The sequence below is a fragment of the Balaenoptera musculus genome, chromosome 4, assembly GCF_009873245.2.
Source record: "Balaenoptera musculus isolate JJ_BM4_2016_0621 chromosome 4, mBalMus1.pri.v3, whole genome shotgun sequence".
Lineage (NCBI taxonomy): Eukaryota > Metazoa > Chordata > Mammalia > Artiodactyla > Balaenopteridae > Balaenoptera > Balaenoptera musculus.
Window position 1 is genome coordinate 23389523 of NC_045788.1, and position 22589 is coordinate 23412111.

The 22589-nt window shown below is 34.6% G+C and overlaps 1 protein-coding gene across 1 annotated transcript in view; it reads left to right on the forward strand.

Annotated features, from left to right (window-relative positions):
• PLS1 (plastin 1) overlaps nt 1–22589 on the forward strand; it is a 108376-nt gene that overhangs the window by 80742 nt on the left and 5045 nt on the right. Inside the window, exons 7-14 of the mRNA XM_036849459.1 lie at nt 464–629; nt 711–853; nt 1747–1842; nt 4516–4711; nt 9388–9466; nt 12901–13015; nt 19534–19667; nt 20111–20234. Of these exons, the coding sequence (XP_036705354.1) occupies nt 464–629; nt 711–853; nt 1747–1842; nt 4516–4711; nt 9388–9466; nt 12901–13015; nt 19534–19667; nt 20111–20234 (1053 nt within the window). The remainder of the gene's footprint in view (nt 1–463; nt 630–710; nt 854–1746; nt 1843–4515; nt 4712–9387; nt 9467–12900; nt 13016–19533; nt 19668–20110; nt 20235–22589) is intronic.

Sequence of the window (22589 nt, forward strand, 5' to 3'; positions counted from 1 at the left end):
ATTTAGAAGGTGGAATTGACAGAAATTGGTCACAGGATGTTAGAGGCAAGAAGAACAAGGATTCTGCTCAGGTTTCTGACTTAGGAAGAAAGAAGCAAGAATGAAGGTTGGGCCTATCAACCAAGACAGGAAATAAAGGAAAAGCCAGTTTTGACAGAGGATTAGAGGAGGACTAGGGAAGCATGGCCAGAGAATTGCTTCAGTTATGGGCATGTTGAGTTTGAGATACTTGTGAAACATCCAGGTAGACATAACCAAATATGTATACAGGTGTAGTGCTGGGAGGAAGTGTGGCCTGGAGATACGGCTTTGAAAGTCATTGGCATATAGAGGTGATATAAGTACTACTTATGTTAAAAAATTGGAAGTTTCACCATCCATTGTGTCTTATTTACCTTCACAACTTGTTGATAAGAGTGTAGAAAATACTTTCTCACGTGTATTTTTCTTTGTGGCGATTCAGGAAAATTTAAACCTAGCCCTGAATTCTGCCTCAGCCATTGGTTGTACAGTGGTCAACATTGGCGCACAGGATCTCAAAGAAGGAAAACCTCACTTGGTCTTGGGACTTCTCTGGCAGATCATCAAAGTTGGTCTTTTTGCTGATATTGAGATTTCCAGGAATGAAGGTAAGGTCATCAAAAATATTTACTTTTCATTGGTATATACTTACTATGGGAAGAATTTATATTTCATTGTTTTCCTCTCAGCCCTGATTGCATTGCTAAACGAAGGTGAGGATCTAGAAGAGTTGATGAAGCTTTCTCCAGAGGAATTACTGCTGCGTTGGGTGAACTACCATCTGACCAATGCAGGATGGCGTACCATCAGCAACTTCAGCCAGGACATTAAGGTTCATATTTTAATGTTCAAATCTGTGACATACAAAAAGGATGTAGAATGCATGTCAAAAACAAAAGGAGTTCAGACTTAATTTGTATGTGTGTGTGTGTTATGGCTGTGATTTTTTAAACAAAGACAGAAAAGAACTTCAATCACAGACTTAAATTTGAATTGAAGTTTACTTCACAAGCACACAGCGTAGAAAATAAAATGTTTGCATTTCTCTGTGTGAGGTGGATCCCCCACTTATAATCACAAAATCTTTTACTAAAAAAAAAACTGGTTTATTGGCTTTTAAAAGGAAATACAACTGGTTGTGAGAGGAAAGAGATGCTAGCATTAGCAGATTAAAGCATCGTTTCCCTTTTTGTATGCCACAGATAGACTAGATTATAATGAGAATGTCTGTTAATTTGGACTGAGAATTGCATCTGTTTGCTAGACTAGAGGCCCTTGTGGGCTTGACCAGTTTAATACTTCTACTTTCTCAACAACCAGCTAAGAGGAAGCCAAAGTGTCAGAGGGCATAGGGAATCAGTAGACAAAAGGAGGTCTTCAGGTGTGTCTCTGAACTGAAGCAGCTTGAAACACTTTCCTCCCCACTGGAAGAGACTTGTCAAGGAAACTTGACCCTAATCTTAACTGATGCTGATCCTTAGGAGTGTAAACAAATGAAAGAGGTGAGGAAGGGCATTCCAGGTTTAGGAAACAGTGTTGCTGGAAGCTCTCAAGTATGAAACAGCATAGTGCATTCAGGATCCTGTAAGTAATAAGTAAAGGTTACTAAGTTATTATTCCATTCTTTGAGATGAGGACAGTTGCTTCAATTTGAATACTTTTCCCCCTAAATCCAATGATGATTTTGTTCATTTGAAAAATTCTGTTTTGTTTCTTTCCTTAAAGGATTCAAGAGCCTATTTTCATCTGCTTAATCAGATTGCACCTAAAGGTGACCGAGATGATGGACCTGCCATTGCCATTGACTTTTCAGGATTTAATGTGAGTATAGTTTTTAATTAAAATTTTAAAAATTTTTGATAAAATATGCATAGCATAAAAATTACCATTTTAACCATTTTAAGTGTACAGCTCAGTGGTGTTAATTACATTTGCAGTAAGTGCAACCATCACCAGTATCCCTCTCTCAAATTTTTTCCTCATCACATAATGAAGTCTGTATCCATTAAATAATAACTCCCCATTCCCCTCTCTCCCAAGCTCCTGGTAACCACTATGCTACTTTGCATCTCTACGAATTTGACTAGCAAGTACAGTCATATTTAGAGTACAGTTTGCTTCAGGCAGCATTCCCTGGTGGCGTCCTCAGCCCTTCATTAAACCTTGGCTCTTTGCTTTTCAGAAGTTATTTTTCATGCCCTAGGCTCCAAATTTCCATGCTAAGCCATCTGGCTGTCATGAGTGAGGAAGGAGAATTGCAGAATTCTGACCTTGAGTATGTGTGGAATCAGCCCTACACCCACATTTCCCTGGTGCAACGTCACTGGAATCACCAGGGTGCTTTTGCGGCTGTGCACAAGGAAAGGGAGCAACAAGCTGTTATGAGATTTCTAAGCAATTGATTATCAGTTCTTCCAACTTATATTTGACAATACACAAAATAAAAAATGGCAATTCCTAGTATTTATGGTGTAGGAAGAACTGATACAAATCCTGACCCATCTAACACATTTTATAGGAAGCCCATTCTTTTAGCATAAGTTGTAAATACCAGGGATGGTTCTATCGAAACCTTAAAATCTGGTCAGATTATAGTTTGTATGAAAATCTATTAAGTACTTAAAGTGTAATATCCAGAATATTTAGTTTTAAAGGCAACTTGAGTCATCACTAATTAATTATATTTTACATTATTATAAAATCTAAAAAATCAGTATTGCAAAATTTACAAATTAGCTTGAGTACAAAAATCAGGAAGTCAAAAAAACTTACAGAAAGTTTCAAACCTATTCAAAAGTGAACGGACTTAATATACTGAACTACCGTGTGTTCAGCCCCCAAGTTCAACAACTATCAACTCATGGTTAGTCTTGTTTCTTCATTTATCACCTACCTATTTGCTTCCTCTTCCATATTATTTTGAAGCAAATCCTAGACATGATATCATTTCATCAATATGTACTTCTAAAAGATAAAGACTGTTTAAAAATATAACCATAATACCTTACATAACTAAAAAATTAATAATAATCTGTAATATCAAAATAACTAGTCAGTGTTGACATTTCCTGTTGCCTCATAAATGTCAGGTTTTCTTTTTATAATTTATCTGAATTAAGATCTAAGTAAGGTCCACATATTGTGATTTGTTCATGTCTACCTGAGGAGCTTTTTATTGCTGTTTAATAGCATTGAACCTATTGCTTTCTCTGATTTCAGTTACATTTTATTTACAACTCTGGTGCACAGAATTAGATAAGTCATAATTCTTGGTCATGATATACTCTCATCATGGGTCCAGACATGTCCCTCTTTTTATTTATTTTTGTTTGGTAGTTGTTTGTATTGAAATTGTAACAAGCTCATACAAACACTCAATCCAACAAGAAAGCTAAGACTTTGACATCAGTTTGCATTTAGCTGTGTAGTTCTTCCCTATGCCATCTCTCTGCCTCCCCTTAATGTGATAATCACCATCTTGAATCTTATGTTCATCGTTTTTTGCCTTTCTTTTGCTATCGTTTTCTTTCAACTAAATGTATTTCTTACAAAATTAAATTTATTTTAATTAAAAAAAATTTTTTATTGGGGTATAGTTGATTTACAATGTTGTGTTAGTTTCAGGTGTACCGCAAAGTGAATCAGTTATACATATACATATATCTACTCTTTTTTTAGATTCTTTTCCCATATAGGCCATTACAGAGTATTGAGTAGAGTTCCTTGTGCTACACAGTAGGTCCTTATTACTTATCTATTTTATATATAGTAGTGTGTATATGTCAATCCCAATCTCCCAATTTATCCCTCCCCTACTTATCCCCTGGTAACCATAAGTTTGTTTTCTACAAAATTTATTCTACTTTTTAACTTCATATAAAGTTATCAGGTACTTAAATGTCTATACTTATTTTGAACATATTATATTAATGAGTCACTCATACTGTTATATGTCATTGTGTGAATATAAGACAGTTTCACAGTTTTCATCTGCTCTCCTGTTGATAAGCATTTGGTTTGTTTCCAGGGTTTTGCAATTGTGAAAAGTGCTGTTCCTACTGATTTTAATATTTTTTATATGTATCCCAACTTGTTTTTCATTGAGAAAAGAGTCTACTGGAAATACCAGAGTAGAAAGGGTGAGATAGCTAAGCCTCTTAGCCAGAAAGCATTCTAGTATATGGCCTTGAGCAAGTTACCTATAATTCAGCCAGTAGAAGCTTACTGATATAATGTTTGAGAGTTTTGTTGAGTACTTCAGCAATGAGAGTGAAATATTCCTCTGATCCCAGCAAGAAAACTCAGAGACTTGTTCTTACTGATTTAAAAGAAATGGGGAAGTTAATTTGGAATTCCTGCACATACTGACCCTATTTTGAGCCATTATTTGATATATTTCCAAAAAAGTAGTTGCTTATAAATATGTATATGAATTAAAAATTATGCCAGTAAAAAGTTTAATCTTGAACATTTTTGTTTTATTTCATTGTTTAGGAGGAAAATGACTTGAAGCGTGCTGAATTCATGCTTCGGGAAGCAGATAAACTGGGCTGCAGACAGTTTGTTACTCCTGCAGATGTGGTTTCAGGCAATCCTAAACTTAATTTAGCTTTTGTAGCTAACCTGTTTAACACATACCCAAGCCTACACAAGCCTGATAATAATGACATCGATATGAATTTATTGGAAGGTATGCTCTTTCTGTCTTTAATTGATTCACTGTGTGTATCTTTTTGTGGTATTGTCCTACTTCACCATCAGAGGTAGGGGATTGTGGTGGGAGATGGAGTTCACTGTGTGTAGGCATGTGCATCCGTTAAAAAGTTCAACTTAAAGTCGTTTTTCATTTTGGTTAAAAGAGAATGCTGAGGTAGATTTTACATGTCTGTCACTTCTCCGTAAGAGCTTAGTGAAAACTATCATACATTTAAAACGTTCTCTTAAATGACCACATAACATAATTACACCACCAATATGGACAATGAATTATAGCTATTGGAAAAAATAGTTATTTGTAGCTTTTTTCTCCTTTAAAGCTACAGTTTGACTCCAGTATTGTTCTCTTTTTAATGTGTTTAGTGTACATGAAATATTCATTACTTGTCTTGTGTGTGGGCTATTGTTATCTGTCTCATAATTTATAATACTTTCCTGTTTTGCTTCATGAAATGCAGATTTGACCCCTCCTAATGTAGGTACTGTATTTAGTACTTTTCTATACTCTATAAATATATTCATTCTGAATGTTCTTTTTATTAGTACCATTTATTCTTTCTGTCTGGGTTGATATTTATTTTTTGCATTGTTCATGTTGTGTTTTTTTTTTTTCTGTCTTAATATGCCTAAAGAATGAATGATGACAAGCAAGAAACACAAATGAAACCTAATTAGAATAGCAGAGCAAGACTTGATTATGTAAACGCTCTACATAATTTGCCTTCTATAATGATGTAATAGTATAATTGTTAACACATTAGAAATCAATTTTGACAACTGGATTTCATGATTTGATGTAAAGCCTTTATCCCTCTGCTGTGAATAAACAAACTTATCTTTTATCTTAAGTAATCTTTGGCAGGATCTGTTTAGATTCTATAACATAGATCATTTTGTATTACTTAGCTACATTACATTTACTAAATGTCATTGACGCTTACAATATATGAATCATCATAATGACAAAAACATTCTCAGTGTCTAGTTCTTTCTCCTTATCTGTTTCAGCCTCTCTCCTTTTCTTCTGCCATCCTCACACTCACTCACATGCATACTAAAACCCACATTAGTACCAGCACTAAGAGTAAAAACAGTGGCAGCAGTGGTGGCAGTTGTCAGAGGTTAGGGCCACTCCTAAAATAGTCTTCATGGTTGCCCTGGTTTGGAGAAGCTGGTCCTCAGGTGAGGATTCTTCCTGGTGGGGAGAACTTGATACTACAGTGTTGTTCATTCTCTCACATCACCCACCTTCTTCCCTTCTTCCCCAGTAAGACAGAGTGAGAAATCAGCTTCATCGTCTTTTTCTCTTTGACTGCCACAACCAGAGTTCCAAGGTCCTGGTCACTTTATGATTACAGCTTTTTGATTAATGAAAGAAGTTTCAGATTTAACAAATATGTTCTTTGAGGAATATGATTAATTCACTCTTTCAGAAGTTCAGTAAAATAAAGATTGTGTTCTCTACATAGATATGTCACTGAGAGGTAAGATAGGTTAAAAAATGTTGATTTTTCAGCAGAGAAATTTAGGGTGAGGGATTAGAACTTTTAAAAAATTTAAAGGGAGACTGCTGTGTTTTTATCGGTCTGGGAAATTTCAAAATTCCTCTGTGTCTTACAGTAGAAGGCATTGTTTAGAGTGGCATATTAAAAATGATCTGCTTTTTATAGTCACTGAATTCTTGCTAGATACCTTTTCCAACTTGCTCTCCTATTTGTCACGTTTGAATTCTTTTGCTAGTGTTCAGCATGCTTTTGGAATTTTTCAGTGTGAATAGGATTGCTAAATATTTCCATTAGTATTTACTTTATTTATGTAAAAAGATACTGTGGGAAATATTTATCAGTCACCTTTATTTAGAACATATGTATGTCCTGATACATCTGCCAAAAATGAATTTGACTTTGACTGTCATTGGAATTTTTTCCTCTGTACATTTGTTTTTGTAGAGCCTTATGAAATTTGAAGCTTGACCTTATCACATCCCATATTCATATATTAGTATGTCCTCATTGGCAAAGAATTTTATCTGTATGGAATTAAAGAAAATTAAAAGCCCAGTTAAATATTAAATCTTTATATTAAATTGAGCCAAATATGTGGGCTACATATAGAGAGACAATTTCAGAATTCATTTGTGGTGATAGAAAATACAGAGACCATGGAATTAGACTTTGTCCAAATCACGGCACCACCATTTAATAACTGAGTGACCTTTGTGAGCCTTGATTTTCTCATATATAAAACAGGACTAATAATACTTATTTTGAAGAATTCCAGAGCAAGTTAAAATGACCTTTCATGAATGAATGAGTTTAGCATACGGTATGTGCTCAATAATGTTCAGGTCGGGAAGAGGAAAACACTTAATACATCACTTAGCACATGTAGTGAGTGTTCAATAGATGTTCCTTTTCTTTCCTCTTAGTAGCCTACTTTTAATATATTTGTTATTTTCTCTGAAACTTTTATCAGTTGCAGTGTCAGTTTGGCCCTGAACGTGAAAAGAATGTTTTATAGTTCTTTCTCTCTTTTATGTCAGCAATTAAGATTTTACCTCGAAGATGGCTTCAGTTGTCTGAAATCCAGACAACATTTGCAGTCCGGAATACATATGTGTTTGTAATGCTTTACCATGGCTCTTGCGCAAATGCATAGCGCTTCTGGCTTTTAGCATTTATTTACTGAGACAATTTGAAATGGTATTAGATAAATAAATGCTCACTTATAAAATCTGTTTTACTTTCCAGGTATCAAAAATTAAAATAATGATATAATTAGTTTAGAACAATAGGAAGAAATAGGAAACACTGAAGTTTGTAATAGTTTCAGAACTCAGTCAAAATACAACGTTAATGTCTTTTATCATCAGGTTCAGCAGAAATTGCATATTACTTTAAGTAAAAATTTAATTATTGTTATACACTATCGATGTTTGTAATCTTAAAACATAATTTGGATTTTCCTAGATGGAAATAATGTAAAAATTCTCTAATTACTAGAAAAAAATTTATATACATAGCAAAATAATAGAATGTAATAGAGAAACAACTAAAAGGTGAACCCAAGTCACATGCATCAAGCTGTTGATCATAGTATGGTTATATTTATGTCACTTCCAGGAAAGTTCAGATAGTTAATTTGAACCTATTTAATAACTCCTAAAACAAGGCAAGCGTGGGTTCTAGGAGTATTTAGTTTAACTTGGTTCTTTTTAAAAAGGTTCTCATATCAGTTATGTATAATAAAATGGCAGTGGCAGATACAACAGACTGATCAGTTACCTTTTACAGACCAGAGGGAACAAAATTTAAGCAAGAAATTATATGGCTATGTAATTGAATAGAGCAAGAATTAAAGCAGATTCTGGGAAAGGCTTTAGGTAATGGTATTGAAAACCACATGAACATACAGGGGGCAGATTATTTCCTGAACAGTCGGCACAAAAAAACAGAATCTTTTAGATTTCACAAGGTTTGGATTTCTGTTCTGGGTGTGCAGGTGTACACTATGTGTGGCACTCAGTCTGAAGGTGACTGCAGGGATGACTGCATAGGACTGGGCCCCTGGAGCTCAGGTGGTTAAATGTGCCAAATTGCCCTGGGGATCCCACATGAGCCAAAGTCCAGATGGTGACCTGGACTTGCCCGTGGCTTAGAAGTGGTGAGAAGTGTAGATGTTTCAAATTTTCAAGAGTCTGGTGATGAGGTGTAGGCAAGGCCATTCCATTGTCTCCTAACTTGGCTGAAAAACAAACAATAATATTTATAGATGGTCACTTAGGACAGTCTGCAATCCAGGGGATGACCAGAAAGCAGACGTGGCAAAAAGAGCCCCCATCTCTCTCTGCCCACTTTGTGGCACACCAGAGCCCACATTTCCCTTATGGATGGGGTAAGCACTGCTGTGAAGGGACTGCTCAGGGAGCGTAGGTAATCACAGGTTCAATAATAGTGCCTGCAGGAGTTTCTTCTTGAGGTGATCTTTGAGGTCTAGTGACTTACTATGATGAAATGTGTCTTTCTCTTCGCACTCTGAATGGGGACTGTGTCCCTTATGTATTTTCAGTAGGGACAATCTAAAATAACTCAGGAAGCCTGTAAAATAGTTATAGCCCCTCGTTGCTAGTTTTTATATTACCTCTCCCCTTCATTGCTGTTTGGTGTGATTAAAATGCAGGTTTGTGTGCTCAGACACTTTTCCTGTGTAAAACCATAATCTGTACAAATTTAGAGATACTGCATTGGGGAAGGTATAGCTTTTCTATTTTTGTTTAATGTGCTAATGCTACCTTAAAAGGCTGCTTTATTAATTTTTAGCCAATCCCTTTTGCATGTAATCATTAACTACAGATAGGACCACATAAGTTTATCTGTTACTTTTCTTAACAGAGAAACCCATGGCTCAGTAATTCACAGACATCAAGTAAGGGATTCTAGATGGAGACATTTAGAAAGCAAGTGGAGGCTTTCTAGACAGGGAAAACAAGGACTTTGACAGTAGGAGATTTTTTCCCCCTAAAAAGATTGTAGTATCGTAGGAACCATGGCAAAGTATATATGGCCAGTTTGTACCTGCCACAATGGTTTAAAATATAGTTCTTGATTTCTTTTGTCCTGAATCATCAGTGTGAACTTGTGTCTACTCTAGGAGAAAGCAAGGAAGAGAGGACATTTCGGAACTGGATGAATTCCTTGGGAGTCAACCCATACATTAATCATTTGTACAGGTAAATATTTTAGGTGATTCAGCTTTATGGCCAGGGTCCAACTTTTCTAGCTTCAAATTGTAGGTATGTTTACATGAGAACATTTTCTAAAAATCTCAAGAATTTTAGCCAACATTTAGAGTAGCAGAATGCTGGGGATTGGCAATACACTAGATTTTAAAAGAAAAGTATTATTTGAAAAGAGAAGATTATGATAATAGTTATAATTTGTGATGACATAAATAACCAATTTAGTAAAGATAATCAGTTCATCTTGCTTTTTTATAATTACTAATCAGGAAAATAATAAATTATTTCAACTTTAACGGATTAGAAGAACAGTAATATTTTATAAATTGCTCTTACCATTTTATCAGTATTTTTCATTATAATTCACATTCTTTCTATTTATTTTTGCCCAAAACTTCAACTGTCCCGTAATTTGTTCAGCATATTTTTTCTAATTTGTAGAAATAACTTGGTTTCCCTGAGTACTTGTTTATTTTGCTCTTTCTTGTTTAAAAATGATGACATGTTATTAACATTGGTAGGACTAAGAAAATATTTTATTGAATCATTTTCTGTGCTCTCTGGTAGTGCTAACAATGTGTCTTTCTAGGTGTAGATGAGAGGAAACCTTCCTTCTCTCTTTATAATAAGATCTACCAGCATGCCTTAAAAATGCAAAAGAACTCAACTTCAGCTAATTGTATATTTTTTAGGAAAAAGGTCTAATTAACTAAACCTATTAATAATTTACACACCAAGGAAACTCATTATTATTTAAAATATGAACTGAAGATTAATTCCACAAAAGACCACGTTCACTGGCTGAGATTTATGGTGCAGTTATTTCTTGGTGTATATTCAAAATAGTCTTTAAAACCGGTATTGCCTGATTCTGGTAACTAGCGTTGATGTGACAGACTTAATTTAATAATGTCTTTAATAGGAGTGTGTAAATCCTAGCTAGATGATAAGAGATATACATATTTAGACTGGAGCTTCTGTAATAGTAGCAGGGCAGTAAAGGACTCAAATGCTGAAGGTAAAGAGGGGTTAGATCTTTATGGACTCATTTGAAAGAATGTCTATGATATATAATTGAGAGAAACTAATAATAGGGCTACCGTGATATCATTATTATTTTAAAATTGAGTATATACATGTGTGTATATGAATTTTTGAAAAATCTGGAGGGATGAATACCAAACTGTATGTAACCTAGAGAGGGTAGGGTAGTGAGGAGACTTTTATTTTCAAACTTAGTAACTTAAATATGGGGTTTTTTTGTTTTGTTTTTTTTACAATGAGCATGTATTTTCTTTTTAAATTAAGAAATAAATTTAAAACTAGGGGATTAGGCTTTGTTGAAACTTCATGGTAACTTCATAAGTGTCAGGAACACTAGAGTTCTCTGTGGTTGACAGTGGAGAAGAACTGACCAAATTTTTTTAGCTAAAGATTATTTTTAGTTATTTAGATCCTGAACTGCTAGCACAGGGCTTCTGGGTGTATGTATGTATGTAACTTTTGGAGCGGGAAAGGGAATTCAGAAAATTCTCAAAAATAACATAACCTTAAAAAGAACCATCGGGATATAGAAAAACAATAACCAGAGGTCTAGTTGGTACCAGAACTATGTGTCCATGAATTTGTGTCTGGCTCATATTTCTAAACCCACCTCTAAGTGATTTTAGCTCCCCACCTACATATACCAAACCAAACCCAGACCAAAGCAAAATAAAAATTTAGATTGATTTTAACTGAAAATTCTCTCCTCTCAACAGGTTATTAAATATATTTTAAGAACTACTAGTCCTAGAATTTTTCTATGACAAGTTGGTTCTGGAGCACATCTTAAACTCTCTGGAAATCATTTTAACTCTCTGGGCATCAGTTTCCCTATTTGTAAGACATGAGTAATAAACCATACCACATAGAAATAAGAATGAATTCCTTCAGAGTAAAAAAGAAAAAATTCATGAAATAGATGAGATTTCAGAACCTATACAACTACTTCAGTGATTTATTTTTCATACAAAGTTCTCCATGTGCTGATAGATAACTTAGCTCTTAATTACCTTCATCAAAGGAGGACTTTCTCCCTCCTTCACTCAGCACAGGGTCCAGCCCCCTTCACGGTCATATGGTGTGTGCTCAGAGATGCAAAGTAACTTTAATATGAACCTTAGCAAAACATAACTCAATGAACAAGCTGTCGAGGGAGAAAAGTCAGGTAATTCATCACAGAGCTAGCAATTAAAAAAATCAATCACTGTTGCATTATGTCCTTAGCATACAAAATTGAAAACAGACTCAATAGACATACTCTGCGCACCTCGGAAGAATGTGTTTTTCTGAATACAAAGTAGTAGTATTATTACTTCAGTAACTCCTACTTGCTCATAAATTCCTTCCTCTTTTTATTTATTTATTTATTTATTTATTTATTTATTTATTTATGGCTGTGTTGGGTCTTCGTTTCTGTGCGAGGGCTTTCTCTAGTTGCGGCAAGTGGGGGCCACTCTTCATCGTGGTGCGCGGGCCTCTCACTATCATGGCCTCTCTTGTTGTGGAGCACAGGCTCCAGACGCACAGGCTCAGCAATTGTGGCTCACGGGCCTAGTCGCTCCGCGGCATGTGGGATCTTCCCAGACCAGGGCTCGAACCCGTGTCCCCTGCATTGGCAGGCAGATTCTCAACCACTGCGCCACCAGGGAAGCCCCAAATTCCTTCCTCTTAATGCTCACTATTTAACATGAACAGCTTGCTACTGAGTAGCTATTGTGATTTTTATATAATTATTTTTTAAAAGTTTTAAAAACCATAATACATAAGTAATAGATGAACTCATTCTCACTGCACAAGCTTCAGGAAGTATGTACATTAAGTAGAACAAAATAAAATATGATAATCCCTTTTTACTCCTCCCATATTCCTTTTTTTCCTGACCAGAGGTAATTGCTATTAACAGTCCATATCACACAGAGGTATTTAAATACTACTAATTTTGAAAATATTTTTAATAGGTAATAAACTGTATGCAGTGTTCTGCCTCTTGCTTTTTTAAACGTAATATGTTGTGTAAAGCTTTTCATGTTAGTACATAGAGATCTACCTTATTGTGTCTTATGGTGGCCCAGGAATCCACGGTATGGATAATTTATTCAACAGCCCCTACTGCCAGGCCTTTAGATTGTTTGCAAATTAATAAATACTCTGGGAGTGAATATCCTTGTACATATATCTTTGTAAACATTTATGAAAAAAAAATTTGGACAGATTCCTAGATTAGAATTTTTGGGTCAAATGATCTGTTCTGCCTGCCATTCTTTGAGCATTAAATGACCCTGTTGTATTTTTATAGATATAAGCCCATCTCCAGTGCGCTTAATAGAATCAGGTAGTACCAACATTTCCTTCTCCTTCATTTTCTTTTCCTCCTGTCTTAGTGACCTTGCAGATGCTTTAGTCATCTTTCAGCTCTACGAAATGATCCGCGTGCCAGTCGATTGGAGCCATGTCAACAAACCTCCGTATCCTGCTCTTGGAGGGAACATGAAGAAGGTGAATGAAATAATGACTATGGATATTTTATTATTGTTCAGATAGAAAACAGAGGATTTAGAGTTTCATAAAGCTTAGTAAAGTGTGGTCTGTCCCCACAGATTCAACCCAAAATGTGTTAAGCTTAATAGCCTTTTTACAAGTGAGCTTTAATGTTTGGAAAAATGAAGGCAGTCCCCCCGAGTCAGATACTGTATGCAACTGTTTTTATCTTTAGCAAGTTGTGATACTTAATGTTCTTTGAGATGTATCATAAATGAATTCCTATTTTATAATCACCAGAACTTGCAGATCTTCACTGGTTATTTGTTAATATTTTTCAACAAATATTTATTGACTAACTATGACCTGTACAGTGCAATGCCAGGATATAAAATAGTAAAAGGCATGCAGTTGGCCCTTAAGAAACCCTAAAGAAATGAGATATGTGTGCAAATAACTACAATACAGTACAGTGTATGCAAAAGTGAATATTATCAGTTTTAAGGAAGAAAAAGCCACAGGCTGCACTTATCAAAGGCTTCATGCAGGAGGTAGTCTTGAGTTATACTCTGAGAAATGGAGAGAATTTTGGCAGAAGGAGACTGGAGAGGGGGCTGACGATTAGGAAGAATAGTTTGGCTATAGCAGAGGTTTCTGATAGGTAAGAAGTGAGTGTGAATGCCAAAAATTTGAAATGAAGCCAGATGTTGAGAGCCTTGAATGTCAGATTAAAGAGTTTGGGTTTTAAACTGCAAGCACTGGGAAGCTGTTAAACGTTTTTGAGCAGGACAGTGACTTGATTACAGTTGGTGGGAGAATAGGTGGCAGATGAGTGGTAAAGGAAGTGCTTGTCTCCAATATTCTCCTTCCTCAAATAGGGGATCTGTGGTGTCCTTGGTGTACCTGCTTGTTCTGTTGAATTGCTGGTTTAATATTCAACTTTTCCTTTCTACCTTCTATATCAGGTTCATTTGCTTTATAAAGTAAAAGTATGTAGGACTTTAAAATTTTTATACATTCATTTAACTTTTTTTTTTAAGAAGTAGATGATTAATTTATTTATTTTTAAATATCTTTATTGGAGTATAATTGCTATACAATGTTGTGTTAGTTTCTGCTGTACAACAAAGTGTATCAGCTATATGTATACATATATCCCCATATCCCCTCCCTCTTGCGTCTCCCTCCCACCCTCCCTATCCCACCCCTCTAGGTCATCACAAAGCACCGAGCTGATCTCCCTGTGCTATGTGGCTGCTTCCCTCTAGCTATCTATTTTACATTTAGTAGTATATATATGTCCATGCCACTCACTCACTTCGTCCCAGCTTCCCCTTCCCCCACTGTGTCCTCAAGTCCTTTTTCTACGTCTGCGCCTTTTTCCTGCCCTGCCACTAGGTTCATCAGTACTGACTGGAGAGGATATGGAGAAAAGGGAACCCTCTTTCACTGTTGGTGGGAATGTAAATTGATACAGCCACTATGGAGAACAATATGGAGGTTCTGTAAAAAACTAAAAATAGAATTACCATATGACCCAGCAATCCCACTACTGGGCATATACCCTGAGAAAACCATAATTCAAAAAGACACATGTACCCCAGTGTTCATTGCAGCACTATTTACAATAGCCAGGACATGGAAGCAACCTAAATGTCCATCGACAGATGAATGGATAAAGAAGATGGGGCAGATGTGACACATATATACAATGGAATATTACTCAGCCATAAAAAGGAACAAAATTGAGTTATTTGTAATGAGGTGGATGGACCTAGAGTCTGTCATACAGAGTGAAGTTAGTCAGAAGGAGAAAAACAAATACTGTATGCTAACGCACATATATGGAATCTTTCATTTAACTTTATCTTTTCATTTAAAATGATGTGTATATGGGAGTTCCCTGGTGGCACAGTGGTTAGGATTCTGGGTTTTCACTGCCGTGGCCTGGATTCAATCCCTGGTTGGGGTACTGAGATCCTGCAAGCCGTGTGGCACAGCCAAAAAAATAATAATAATAAAATAAAATAAATGATGTGTATAATTTAAATATATAATACAAATTAATGGACTCAAATTGTTATAACTTATCAATATGGCTACTATGAAATCAACCTGCAGTCGTATGACTTAATAACTATCTCTAGTGGAATAAATGGAAATATAACCATATTCCTGGATAGAAAGACTAAATATTATAAAATTCTTGCAAATTAACTTACAGATGGAAAATAATTCCAGTTAGAATTAGAAGAAGTCTCCTTTTATGTATATGTGGGCATGTGTGTGTGTGTGTGTGTGTTTGTGTGTGTTGGGGGATGGAATTTACAAAGTGATTCTAAAGTTCCATTGGAAGAAGAAGTAGGCCTAAATCATCAAGAACATTTTCCAAGAATATTGAGGGAGGAGCTGTTAGAAAATATAAAAAACTTATAAAGCTAAAGTAATTGAAATAGTTTAATAGGTATATAAGAATGGAATGAAATAGAGTAGCCTAGAAACCTATCCTAGAATATAAGAACTTAATATATGACAAGGTGCTTACTAAATTTAGTAGGGAAAGAAAGGATCGTCCAAAACATGATGCCAGAACAACTGGTTAACTATTTTGTTAGGGAAAAGAGCAATTTTCACCATGTGTCATCCACCAAAATAAATTCCAATGGCATGAAAGTAAAGGGGTAAATGTTTAATAAAACTTTAAGAAAATAGAAGTGAGTGATAATCTACTCTTAGAGTGATAAATTACAAAGGAAAAAATTGATACAGTAGATACATATAAATTTAAAACTTCTGTATGCAAAAATAAACACCATAAACAAAATTAAAAAGCAAATAAAAACAAACTTGGAAACATTTGCAACAAAACAACAAATGGTTAATATCCTTAACATATAAATAGTTCATGAGTCAATTACTAAAACTCGACTACTATTACTAAAATTGTAATAGCAAAATGGGAGAGTGAACAATATGAGTGAAAAAATCACAGAAAAAGAAATAATGATGGATAATATACACATGAAAAACTTTTCACCCACAATAAAGAAATGCAATTTAAAATAAGAAACAAGTGGATTACACTGCATTCAATGTTAGAGGGAGTGTTCATTCGTGTAACCTTTCTAGAACAGTTTAGTAATACATATCAATAATCTTCAAAAAGTCCTTTGACTTAATAATTTCACTTATTATCTATCCTGATGAAATAATCAGAAAGTCAGACAAGAAGTTGTGTGCCAAAATGCTCATCATAGCAATGTTTATAGAACAAAAAAAAACAACTTAGTTGTTCAACAAAGGGGTAATAAACTGGGATACACCCTAAATGAAGTAAAATGTACTATTAAAAAATAGAGTTTTTAGTGTTTTAGTAATAATGACATGGAAATGAGGATACAAAATTGTATATATACATATGAATCTAATTTGTTTAAAACACACATGCACACACATGCACGCACACACACACGTGCACACACACACACACATTCAAAAAGGACTTCGTCCTCCAGATCCCTAGAATATGTATGTATTTATAGACTTCGAGATTTTTTAAAAAGCCCTATTTTTTTGAAAGAATGACAAAAAAGAAAGGCATCATAATATTAAAGTAATTAAATGGGTAGTATAATTACAAGAGATTTATATATATATTCATATTTTTCAGTATTTCTAGTGGTTGGACTGTCTACATTTTATATTTTATTTGATATGCCTATAATTCTCAGGGGAGTAGAATTCAGGAAATTTCATTAGCTAATTTCACATAGGTTTGGTTTTTTTTTTAGCATCTTTATTGGAGTATAATTGCTTTACAATGGTGTGTTAGTTTCTGCTCTATAACAAAGTTAATCAGCTATACATATACATATATCCCCATTTCTCCTCCCTCTTGCATCTCCCTCCCTATCCCACCCCTCTAGGTGGTCACAAAGCACCGAGCTGATCTCCCTGTGCATGACTCTTTTTGAATTATGGTTTTCTCAGGGTATATGTCCAGTAGTGGGATTGCTGGATCGTATGGTAGTTCTATTTTTAGTTTTTTAAGGAACCTCCATACTGTTCTCCATAGTGGCTGTATCAATTTACACGTAACAGGAAAACAAAACTGAACCACTCACTCATTATATCTGGAATATTTTGTTAATTATAAGATGTCTCAATCATATGTAGAATGCTTCCTTTCAGCAAATACTAGCTATTTATAGAATGAAACACAAGGCCTGAAATAAGTTCAAGATGTTTTAAAATTAAAGAAGCAGTACTTTCATGAAATGGTATCCAGGGAATTATTTTATGGACTTTGGCATTCATCAGCGGATGTCACTTGCTTCATTTGTAAAGTTCATAAAGCTGCACCACTTGAATAGTCTTTCTTCATTATTTCTTCAGTATTTCTTTTCTCTTGGAACTCTGTATCCCATTATGTAATTTTTCTCATTTTCCAAATGATCTAAGCCTCACTTGTGAAGTGCTTGGTAATCATTTCTTCCATTAATTCTATGAGACTATATTCTGCAATTTTTTCATGCTTTGTATTCATTCTTACCTTTCACAGGGTCTTAAACTTTTAGCCCGACAACTCTAGGAATTTCCAAGGCTCAGTTCTTGGCCTAATGCTCTTAACTTTCTGTATTTACATCCTCAGAGAGCAGATTCCTTTTTAGAGTGTTAAGTACTACCATAAATATGGTTACCTCTAGGAACCTAATTTCTTACTCTTTCTCTAGTTTGGTACCTCTCCAGATCTTAGAAGTATTTTGCCAAACTTGAAATCAAATGTTGCCGAAAAGTAGAACATATCTTTTCCCTTACGCTAGCATCCATTTCCAGTTTCTCTTTCACTGCTGGTCACATCAACATCTTAGCCCTCTAGACGATTAACCCTGAGCTCCTTTCTCACCGTCATTCCCCTCAGGAACTTTGGTCAAACTAACCATAAAACAGGTGGCCCTTCATTGGAACACATTTTACATGAGTGGTTATTACAATTTGCTAGAAAATTGTCCTGTTAAAATGAGTGGCAGTGGAAAATATGCTGTTTTTTATCTCTCCTGTTCACACTATTACATAATCAGGGCTCTGCTATTTTCCATAAATTAGGAATTCATTTTTTAAAATTATGTGCATATTTCTATTTGGAAGACCAAATCTATAATACTAAATGACTAGTAGGAAAGAGAATTTTGGAATATTATCTCCATGCATGTAAAAAAATGAATACATATCAAAGATTTGATTTAACTTATTAAGGGAACCAGGCAAATATTACAGCAGGTTCAGAGTATCTTCTTGCATTTTTATTTGTAACAGGCTGACCTCTGGGAATTTGGATTCTCTTTTTGCAAGTACAGTACCCATTAATTTGTACAAATTCTGTTATTGTGGGGTCCTTTTCTCACCTTTCCTGGAAATATTTTCTTCTCCTTAGAAAAAAGTGTATCTTTGTATCTCAGGTTTACTTGTTTTTTAATGAGGCCTTAACTAACTTGGGAAAGAAACCAGTTATACTGTTTTTCTTAACAAAATGTTTACTTTATTCTAAAAAAATATTTAATCACCTTTTATTACTGGTGATATTATGAGATCTTACAATTTCACTGGGGGAAAGGTAAATATATATATGTATGTGTGTATATATATGTACATACACACATTTATATATATATGTTCTGAGGTAAGAAGTATAGTACTAGATGACTGGAGATAATAAATTTCTGTAGAGCCCAGGATAGACAAAAAAATTTTAATTGTACTTATACCATTGGAAAGAAGTAGTTAGGTAGATAATTTACTTGGTGTTCATTCATCAGATTCTTACTGTAGACAGGGCACTGTGCTGAGTCCTGGGCTAGGGGTGGGGAGAGTATGATACAGATTTGTACACTTTATAGTTTTTGCCCTTTAAAAGGAGCTTATGTATGGTTGGCAAAAGAAAGTTCATAAAATGCTAAGTATAAGTAAAAGATGGTGCATAAGTATTATAAAATAACCATGATTGGCAGTTCATCAAGGGATGCAGATGATACGGTTAAGCTTAATCCTTTGATGAAGAAAATTGGCTAAAAGCTTAATTTTAAAGGATGAGTGAGATCTAGATATAGAATATTGGAGATGAAGTTAGATTCTTAATGAAACAATTTCTCTATTCCTTAATTTTAAATGTAGACAAAACAACATTGATTACCTCTATTGATGAAATGCAGAAAACTGGGTTTTTAGTCTCAGATTTGCCACTAATCAGCTGTGTAATCTTGGACAGTCAAGACTTTTAGAGTAAGAGAGGATCTTTAAACTTTTCAGCCAGTTGTTTCTCTATCTAGGTTAACCCCTCAGTGCTTTGATATGTTCAACTATAAAATGGGAATAGTTATTTCCTTAATTTCACTGGGTATTAGGAAATGAAATTCTGTCATATAAATTTTCAGTGTCATCATAATTATTTTTCAGATGACTGAACTAGGCTGGCATATTTAAGAAATATATTAAAAAATTTGTATTATACCAAAACGTTTACTTACTATTATTTACAGATTGAAAACTGTAACTATGCAGTGGAACTTGGGAAGAATAAGGCCAAATTCTCCTTGGTTGGCATTGCTGGGCAGGACTTAAATGAAGGGAATTCCACACTTACTCTGGCACTGGTGTGGCAGCTGATGAGAAGGTAAAGCCTGATTTGTTTGTGACATCACTGTCCGTTTCCTTCAACAAGTCACTGAACTAAAACTTTAGCTATTTTTGAAGAATAGCAAACACAGAAGAAACATACAATGTGAAATATATTAATTTTTAAATGATTTGTTGTTGATAATAAATTTTTTATAAATTATATTTTGTTTTAAAAGTGGGTCAATCTCTAGAAACACAATTACTTTTATTAATGCCTCTGAAACACTGCTTTGTAAGGAGTTGTTTTAATTTTTAAAAATACCATATAGTAGTTTTTGTTTCTGATTACTAAGCTCTGTACTAGAGCTTACCAGACTAAAATTAGAAATATTTATTAGAACTGAAATATTTCTTAAATATTCATCTAAATATTGATGTAAATGATGTGAGAGCAAATTTACCCCTTTCAATCTTAAATATGTATCTCTTCTGTTACAGGTACACGTTGAATGTGTTATCGGATCTTGGAGAGGGTGAAAAAGTAAATGATGCAATTATCATTGAATGGGTCAATCAGACTCTTAAAAGTGCAAACAAAAATACTTTTATTTCCAGCTTCAAGGTAATCAAAAGCTATTTAAAAATTTGGGGGGGGGGGGAGAAACTAAGTTTAAGAAGGAATTTGTATTGGGAATTACATTGGTTTAGGTTTAGAATTACATCAATGTTGTATCTCAGAAACACACAATTGATGAGCTTAGGCATACTAATTATTTGGCATGTGTAAACCAGAAATATTCAGTTTGAATTCTTATATTTTTGACTGGTTAGCCTATTGAGTATAAATGCAGGTTAATATTATCGGACTTCAGTCATCTAATCTTAAAAAAGAAATTGAGCCAAAAATCCAATTGTCAAATGAAAAAAGAAAGATAAAAAGACATTGCTTATATAGGACCTATAATGTTTTGTGCTCCCTAGCAGCAGTCTCAGAATTGTATAGACATCATTTCCAAGGCATAACAGAGCCAGCCAAAGTGATTCAAGTGGGAATTGAGAAAACTGGTAGGAAAAACAAAATCTTGTCATCTGGCTTCATAATGGCACTTAACACTCACTTCCGAGCATTTGTGGATGATTCATAAAGCACTCAAAATGTAGTCTGCACATACATACCAGCTAATTCTCATGCATTTCCATTGTGTTTTGCTTTTGCATGCAAGCTGATATTAGCTACAAATAAGCATGTCTGCTTGTACACATTCGTTCAGTGAACCTTGTGTTTGTGATTTTATTATATGTGAAAAATTAGCCATCAATTTGTATTTTGTTAGTGAAATAAGAGTGCAAATAGATGAAACCCTAAGCTCTCCCAAGAGTTATCTAACCATCTTTATTTTCTTCTTTGCCTTTGCTATATATGTTTGACAACATGGTAGAGCAGAAGAAATGTCAGAAATTGATAAATTCAATCTTCTGTTCTTTACCAAAAACTGAGCCCCAAAGCGGACAGCTGGATGTTGACAGAGATGTTGCCTGAGTCCTAGTTCAACTGTTTCTTTCTTTTCCATCTTGGAAGGAACTAATGACATTGAGTTTTTGTTGTTGCTTACTTTTTTTAAAAAAAAGAATTTTTAGTCCGTGATTTGTCTTTATATATTTTAGATATAAAACACAACTTAAAATGTAAAACAGGAAAGGGGACATATAAAACTCTCTAATTGACAGTTACTCTTTAAAATTGTTATACTGAAATTATAGACATTTGTACATTAATTTGTGAAAAATAACAAGCAGGTATATCATTAAAGTAAATACAATGAGAAAATATTTAGAAGCACATTAATAAATATTTATTGAGCTCTAACTATTAAGTAACATTTTTGGTAAAGAAAAAGATGTAAGAAATTATTTTGGCTCTCACAGTGTTTGCCATTTACTTCAAAGACAAAATTTGTATAACCGAGAAGGTAACAATCCTACAGGGTAAATGTTAAAATCCAAAGAAATAATACAACTAATATTATGGAAAAATCTAACTGATCATTTCCAACTGAATGGTTAGTGGAGACAGTTGGACTTTATTTGAGCATCAGAGATGGAGGCAGGATTTGAATTGGTGGAGAACAAGAGGGTAATAATAAGCGAGAAGGGGTCCACCTTGAATAAAGGCAAGTCTGAGAAGGTTAGGAGAAATAGTCTGGCTAGATAGGATTGTTTCTAAGGGATATAGTGCAAGGTATAGGCTGGGCCAAGACTGTGGAGGAATCTGGCCTTAAAAAGGACACTGATAAGGGGAGTAACATAAGCACAGTACTTTAGGAATACTGTTCTGAAGGTAGGGAGCAGGATGGGTTGGAGCAAGAGTGGTGTAAGTGCAAGGAAAGTGCTGAGGCAGAACTCAAGGTGTGAGGTGATAAGGATCCTGGGTAGGGGTGGCAGATGGGCACTGGGAACTTTAAGAATGGATAGTTATTTGCAAAAGAACAGGTAGGGTTTGGCTTCTTGACTTAGGGAAGCACAGGAAAGAGAGAGGAGTTAAAACTGGATGTTTGGGGCCTGGGTAACTGGAGAACTGATAACAAAAATGGGGATGTCTGAGGTGCAGCTGCTTTCTAAAAAAGGCAATGAATTCAGTTTTAAGCTTATTGAATTTGAGGTAATTTTCAGGAAATGAAGAGTTGGATGAAAAGAGATATTAAAACTAGGATTACAAGCTTGGTGATCAGTTGAATAGAAGAGAGAGTTGAAAAATGGGAGTACACAACCCATTTAAGGGAGAGAGCTCACAGAGAAAAGCAGACTTGAGACTATGGTTTTACTAGAACTGAGGTGGTAGAAACATATTGCACAAGTGCTTGGCATTTATATATGCTTGATAATAAAACCTTTAAACAGAATATAAATAAGAAATATAGCAGTGCATGCTAAAAAATAGTCGGGCTGGGGAGGTTTTTTCCAACTCAGTGTGTTATAT